The 7,809-nt window shown below is 36.0% G+C and overlaps 1 protein-coding gene and 1 long non-coding RNA gene across 2 annotated transcripts in view; one reads left to right on the plus strand and one right to left on the minus strand.

Annotated features, from left to right (window-relative positions):
• mmd (monocyte to macrophage differentiation-associated) overlaps nucleotides 1-627 on the minus strand; it is a 13,441-nt gene extending 12,814 nt beyond the window's left edge. Inside the window, exon 1 of the mRNA XM_034711463.1 lies at nucleotides 187-627. Within this exon, the coding sequence (XP_034567354.1) occupies nucleotides 187-212 (26 nt within the window). The 5' untranslated portion in view covers nucleotides 213-627. The remainder of the gene's footprint in view (nucleotides 1-186) is intronic.
• Nucleotides 628-6,173: 5,546 nt separating this feature from the next.
• Nucleotides 6,174-7,561, plus strand: LOC117832881. The gene is made up of 3 exons (XR_004635275.1): nucleotides 6,174-6,263; nucleotides 6,830-6,938; nucleotides 7,032-7,561. It is a non-coding gene; the product is annotated as an uncharacterized LOC117832881 (long non-coding RNA).
• The last annotated feature ends 248 nt before the right edge of the window (nucleotides 7,562-7,809 follow it).

Consider the following 7,809-nt stretch of genomic DNA (forward strand, 5'->3'; position numbering starts at 1 on the left):
AAATGTCACGTGACTCCTGAAAGCGAAACAGGTTTCTTTTAACGGTCGCAAAATGTGACGCCACACCCCAACTAGCTAACAGTCGTTAACACAGACACTTTGAATGATGTTACCGTGTTAATATGTGTGCTTTAAATGAGTATATTTGCTTTAATTTGACAGAAAGATAAGTCGGACTTCACCCACCTCTGGAAGCTGTTAACCCTCTTCATGTTTGTCTTCTTTTACAGCAGGAAGCAAGGCTAACAAAACAACTTTACGAAGGGAGGAATAAAACAAACTGTACTGAAAAAAAAAGGAAAAAAGAAGGGCCTAGCATCCGCTAACCTAAGCTAACTTTAACTGCAGCTACAAGGCACCGGTAGCATGAACACTCCCACTACAAAGGCACTGTTTTTAGCCGTTTCCGTAGTACCATTCTGTATCAAACACTGGCTCACTGCCTCGTCGGTTGATAAAAGATATCCATGAGCACCAGGAAGAGGCAGGCCAAGCTGGAAAAAGTCCCCCGCAAGCGAAAGCAAAACCGCCGGGCTTGTGACGAGCAGCACCCCGCTGAGCCGCCGAACAAAAAAAACTCTGAATTCTGTTTCTGCTGCCACACCGCCCCAAACAGTGGTGAGATTATGAGTGACAGCAAGCTCGGCCAATAGGAGGTGAGATGTGAGACGGATGGGCCAATCAGATGTAAGGTAAGGGGCGTGTTGTAAGGAAACGTGACTTCACATTGTGGACATGCAAATATTAAAGATAAAGGAAGTTATGGAGAGACAACAGGTTGGTGGGTGTAAATAAATTAATAAAAACTATAAATAAAGGAAAATGTTTGAATAATTGAGTTCATTCCATTTAATTCTCCTTGCTGTGGGTTTAGGAAAGTATTTTCTTATTTTTCAGGAATTTATTTGAGGATAAATATTCATAATTTGGAAGTTTTCAGACTTTTCACATACAGTTTTAATTCTGTGCTTTGGTGAATTTCATTTATTTGGTAAAATGGGTCAAAATAAGATAGCAGATTGGTGTAAAAACTCTCAATCTATTATTTAGCATCTAAAGCTGGAATATTAAAAAAAAAAAAAAGAGAAGATATGAAGGTCCAATTATTTTAAATTATTGTTTTTTTGAGAAAAATGTCACAATTCTGACTTCAATTTCGGAATTCTGACTTTAATCTCAGAATTCTGATTTTTTTTCTCAGAATAATAATTTTTTTAAAATTTGACCTTATGATTATTTATTTTTTACAGTGGCCCAATTCGTTAATGATCACATGGACTGTGAGGAAATTACAATAATCAAAGTTAATTAATCACTTAAAATCAAACAAAGGGAAATCAATTAGTTATTAAAAGATTTGTCTCATGCAATGATAAGGAAAATAACCAATTAAGAGGTTTTTTTTTAAAAAATTTTTTTAAATCAAGACATCATAAAAAAGGTTTTAATAGATATTAGTAAAGCAGCAACAAATTAATGGTTTAGTTTAAAGATAACCTTCTGGGGTGGTGGTTTTTATGTTTTTAATGCAGCTTCCATTTAGTCAAACCATAAAAAATACAACACTTTAGGTTGTTTGACACATGCAGATTGAAATAAAGGTGTGTTATTTCCTCTTTAATTAATTATTTTATTGTTTTGTTTGTAGATTTATGAAAAAAATCTCTATATATTAATATTTAAAACATTGAAATATTAAGGAGAAGCTTAAAAAACCTAACATTTGTAAGAAAAAGGTAAATCTGTGCAGTTTTTTGGTACTGAATAGTGCATTTTAATGAGGTTTCTTTTATAAATTAAAAAAATAAGGATCAATTTTGGTATTATAATTTACAAAGCCCCAATGTTCAAAACAAAATAATTATATTGTGCATATTAAAAAAAAGCTGTTACCACAAGATTACTAATTTTTCTGCAAAAGATATCTAAATATATGTATTGTGTGCTCAAGATGATTAACTTTTTCCTATAAGTTGATTATATTGTGAGCACAATTTTTTTTTCTGAACTCAAAATATAAAATTTTACCTTTAGGGACTATAGGGGCTCTGTAGTAATTCAATAAAAAGCACATTTTGTACTGAAAAGCAGTGGAGTAGGAAAATGAAGCACTGAAAAACAGGCTTAAGTCTAAGCCCCAGGCTAAAAATGTATATAGTTTGCACAGATTGTTTTTTCTAAGCAGCATGTAATGTTAGCAGTTCCTCCTAAGTTGCAATATAAACCACAATGGTTGTGTCAACAGTTTAACTGTTTACTGACCTTGAATCTAGTTGCTATTTATTTAAAAATGTAACATTTAGAAGTTTTTTCTGTCAGCAGAAAGATTCAAAAGAAAGTTGAAGCAGGTGTTTTTGCCAGAGGAGCTTCAGGAAACCAAGAAATCTGGCCTGTCAGGGTCAAAGATTGATGTTTCTGTAGACAAAGTGACACAGGCAGACAGTGAACAGCACAAACAGTGTCACCCTGTAACAGCTCAGTTACATAAGGCCGCTGTAACTTGATCAGGGACTCTCAGATATAACAGAGCCTTTATGTAAGAGCAAAGTGCAATCCTGGGGCTTAATGAAGTTCACGCAGTTTGCTGTCAGTGCAGCTCACAATGAGACCGAAACCCAACGAACCCTCCTACAAACGTTTACATGGTTTCACAGGCACTTTCTCTTGGATTACAGAAGCTGGCTCAGAAAAAAATAGGTCACATGTACATCAGAAATATACAGAAAATGTTAGATTGAATGAAAGGTATCTTGGTCACTGAAGCGCTAACAGAGCAAGAGTACAGGGTTGTTCTAGAAAAAGAAGCATTGTTCATGTGTTGCATGTGACATACATGGAGCACACACAATGGGAGAATGCCAGAGGCCTTACAGGGTCGATCTCTGCTTCTGGCTTTGGTCTGTTTGATCTCCTATGATGCCTTCTAATGCGATACAGACCTGCAGAGCTGCAGGTTGGCAGCCTTAAGCAGGTCAGGATGTCTTTCTGTCCTGGCAGAGAACTATCCATGTCTGTGTCTGTCTGCAGCCGCTGTTTGGGAGAGGATGGAGTTTCTCTGGTGTTTGATCTGCACTCTCACTTCATGCAAGCAGATGTATCACGTTACACATAGAAGCTTGCTTTAGCTCTGATGGAGCAGGCATCCCATGTACAAAGGCTACAGTTCTGGTTTTGGGTTTGAATCCCTGTTTATGACTGTTTGGTGATTGTCCTTTCCCACTCTCTCTTCCCCACGTTTCCTGTCTTTCTTCAGCTCTACTATACAAGTATGAAAAAAGCCTCAGAAATAATATAAATAAATGAGTATGCACAGCCATGAGAATAAAAGCTGCAAAAAAAAACGTACTCTGCACGGATCCACAAACACATTTTTTAAAATATGGTCTTTGACCTTGTAAAGACTCTGCAGTTCAAGGACGCACCTCATTAAAGCTGGTTGCAGATTTTTTACTTTGTTTTCTTTTTCCATCAATTATTTCTTTGAAGCTTTGAATCCCTTCTTTAGCACGACTCCTATATTCAAAGAAGAACATGTTCTGTTCTCGTTGTAGATTATCACATGTGGTGTTTTTTTTATTTCTCAATTTGTTTTTGGCATTATAATAATAATTCTTATTTATCTACTTATTTTTATTTATTATTTTTTTATATATATAGGAAGAGTTAATTTGCAAAAACAGTTAACTCACTTTTTTAAAATATAAAAAATGTTTCAAAAAAACACATTTTCTATTGCTAGCTTTTGGTATTATCAATCAACTGAAGTTTGGAGGCTTTGACTAAGCAAAAATCACATTCATAATTAGAGGGATCTCAAAAATGTAACTTTATTAAAAATGAATATAAAAAAGAAATATCTGTTTTTGTGAATGAAGTTCTATAATAATGTCATTAATTTAGAGACTTTAAACATTGAATGGGGTCCAATTGACCCCAAGGATAGTAGAAGGGTTGAGATGAAAATTGAATCATAATTTAAGTTTATTGATATGTAGAGCATAAACTTATATATTAAAACACTCAGGAAGTCCACAGCAGTGAGGAAGAACCTTATGTCCAGTGCTGCTGAGGTTCAGTATGTTCCCATCTTCAAATACAGTGACACAGGTGTTATTGTTTTACGTCTTAAATAATGCCTGTTGTGATAATACATTTTCTTTTTAAGCTTTATTAATCAAATAATTAATTTTAAACCCATAACTACATTATTTATATTGTTTTCTGTGCCACAGTTTAAAAAACAAACTCCTAAATCTGAGTTAACAGTAACTTCAAATGTCACGTGACTCCTGAAAGCGAAACAGGTTTCTTTTAACGGTCGCAAAATGTGACGCCACACCCCAACTAGCTGAGCCGCCGAACAAAAAAAACTATGAATTCTGTTTCTGCTGCCACAAGTCTTTTTTTTTTGTTTCCTTTTTACCTTTTTTCATTTATTCATTTTTCAAATATTAACCTGTTTATCTTATTGTAGTTTCACTATATTTTATTTTAACCCTCCTGTTATGTTCGTTTCTAAGGGACACCAATAATGTTCCTGGGTCAACTCGACCCGGTGCATATTTAATTTATCCAAAAGTGTCCAAACCCCAAAAAATCCCAATAAACATTTTTTAAATCTCATTATTAACTCAACATTAAATGAATATATAGTTCAATGGTGTTCTTTAATTCTCAGATGTGCAATGCAAATGTGTGAAATGAGCCTTTTTGTATTGTATATGTTGATTATGCTAATTAAGCCAATCAGAAGAAGTTTCATAGCGAAAAAATACTTTTAACAATTACGTTTTTATTTTTGAACTTTACAATGGGTCAATTTGACCCGCAACATAACAGGATGGTTCACTTATTATCATTTATTATTATTGGTTGCTTTTTCGTTCATTCACTTATTGTGTTCCTTATACAAAAAAACATCACTTGCTTTAATTGTTTACATTTATCTTGTGTATGCCTGGTATCACTTGTATGCTGATGATACCATTATTTACTGTTGTTCGTCATCAATTACTCAAGCTTTTGAGTTTTTACAGTCTGCCTTTGATACTATTCAGTCTCGTCTGCTGAAACTAAAACTGGTCCTGAATGCAGACAAAACCAAATTGATGCTTTTTTCTTCGTCAAATGAGACCAAAGGAAACGTCCCCTCAATCGTAACCTCACAAGGGAACCACATAGAACTTGTCGCTAATTACAAATACTTGGGTTTTATTCTCGATAGGGAGCTTTCATTTAAAACTCATATATCCAACCTGGTCTCCAAACTTAGGGTGAAACTAGGTTTCCTGTACAGGAATAAATCCTGTTTCTCCCTCAGAGCGAGGAAACTTTTAGTGTCTGTAACATTCTTGCCTCTTATTGATTATGGTGATGTTTTGTACTTGGGAGCCTCGGCTAAATGTTTGTTGTCTTTAAATAGTGTATATCACTGCGCGCTGAGGTTTGTCACGGGTTGCAAACGCCTCACTCACCACTGTGAGCTTTACGTCAGAGCCGACTGGCCATCCCTGAGTGTGCGCAGGCAAACACATTGGCTTTATCTAATTTACAAATGTCTACTTGGCTTGGTCCCAATGTATTTATGTGTTTATCTTCAGATATCAGGAAGTCACTATGCCTTGCGCTCCTGCGACACCTTGCGGATGTGTGTTCCCCGTGTTCGGACAGAGTTCGGTAAGAGAGCGTTCAGTTTTCCTGCTCCTACTGCTTGGAATAAACTCCAGAAGGACTTGAATCTGTCGGATCTCATCTCTCTGGACACCTTTAAGTCTATCTTAAATGAAAGACAGACCCCAGAACAGTGCCTGTGTTTTTAAAATGCTGTTTTACATTCACAATCTGCACTTTACTTGAAAATAAGTTGCACTTTTTAAATTATTATTGTTTGCTTCTACATACTGTCTGCATATATGTTCCATGTTGTTGAGTTGTGCCATTTATTCTGACGTGTGCTGCTGACCTCTTGGCCAGGTCGCCCTTGAAAATGAGGTCTTGACCTCAATGGGACTTATCTGGTTAAATAAAGGTTAAATAAAAAATAAATAAATAAATAAATGTAATGTGTAAAAATTCAATTAAACAGATCTTTAAAAAAAAAAAAAAAAAAGCAGCAAGAAAAACTCCAAGTAGAAGATAAACGTTTGACTAATGGGAGACTACCATGAGGTCAGGTTATTCCCTGCCTCATACCTGTTCCTGATTATCGGTCTAATTGAATGATGGAAAACACCTGCGTAGGAGCGTCTGACATTTAATGGCAGGTTAGTGTTCATCTAAATAAATCTCCACACTTAAGCCGAAACACTTAACCCTTGGTTTATCTTGTATGTATATGGCTCGGGAGTTTAGAGATCACAAGGGAGGAAAAATATATAAAAGGAGGAATTGGACAAGAAACAATAACATTACATTGAAGGAATAAAACTGAACAAAGCTGCTCTTCTAATCCCTGCAGGTTCCTGTGTGGAAATAACTGCATGATAAGAAGTCAGACTCTGGACAACCACTGTTTTTTAAAATGTTGCTATACACCGTGTGCACATTTTTTAAGGAGGCCTGCAGATAGGTACCCAGCCCTTATGCATGTGTCAGTTTGACATCAGGAAGCCCTGAGATCATGCACACTTAAAAGAAAGTGGTTCAAGGTTTTACTTTCTTCACTATTATTTAAAGAGAAATGCTCAGTTCTATTAGTTTGTGTGTTTTTTTAAGGGAACTCATCATACTTAAATTTTTACTCAGGTTGAAGTTAGCTTGAGCTTCTAATGCAAAGTTGCTGAAGTCTAACAGGAAATGAGAAACTGATGAAAATCTAATGCCTTTGCAGTCCAACTGAGGCCCGGTGCATCCACAGAGGGGCTCTAATTAGTCCAACATAAAAAGTGGAAACAGCTGTGTGTGGATTCACCGAAGGAGTGTGAGGTCTTCAAACACCAGTGGGATGAAAAAAGCTTTATATGAATTATTCTTATCATGTACAACTTTTCATTCTAGAAGAGATCAACTCTGTATTTTAACTTTCTTAACAGTGGAGCCATTTGCAAGCTGTAATTGCATCACGTCCTTTACCACACCTGCATTCATCATGAGGATTTTGATCCTCCTCCACCCTGCACACCTGTGTCCAATTCCTTCATCATCAAGCCTCAGCTTCTAAATATCAGCTTCTTTCCTTTTAACCATTTCTGACGTCTGTGTGTAAAAGTGAAGATGTTTCATCCAATGCTTAACAGAGCCATTAAATCCAGCTCCTTTAAAAAGATGTCACTTCCATCACTGTGACATAAAGCTCTCTTTAGGATCTTGGTGTCCTGTGTGGCCTTCATTTTTGCTTTTGCACATAGGGCTTGTTTGGACTGTCTTATAAATGTTGGTTTTATTCAGAGTCTGCATAACTGGCATTTTCTTTGTTTCCAATCATCTTTGTTACTAAGGACAATGCATGTAGCAAGAAATCTGATAACACCGCAGTGATTTCAGAACCAGGACAAAGGTAATGACTTGAATCTTCATTAGGTGAAACAAGCTGCAAATGCTCTGACAGTGAAAATTCAAAAGCATATGCAAAAGTCCAAAATGTCAAACCTCTGCAAGTGTACAATCATGCTGCAAAAAGCCAACGTAACTGCATTAACAGAAAATGTGCAACAGCAGAAAACAACTGCAAAAGATGAACACTGTAACTCAAGACTTTTTTAACTGAAGTGCTCCAGGCCTGTAGGGGGCGATAAAGTTACATCCCAAGGTATTCAAAAACAGATTTTTGTTCCTTCTCAGTTTTCAAAGAAAATTGTCCACACTTGATGT

This window comes from Notolabrus celidotus, chromosome 20, assembly GCF_009762535.1.
Source record: "Notolabrus celidotus isolate fNotCel1 chromosome 20, fNotCel1.pri, whole genome shotgun sequence".
NCBI lineage: Eukaryota > Metazoa > Chordata > Actinopteri > Labriformes > Labridae > Notolabrus > Notolabrus celidotus.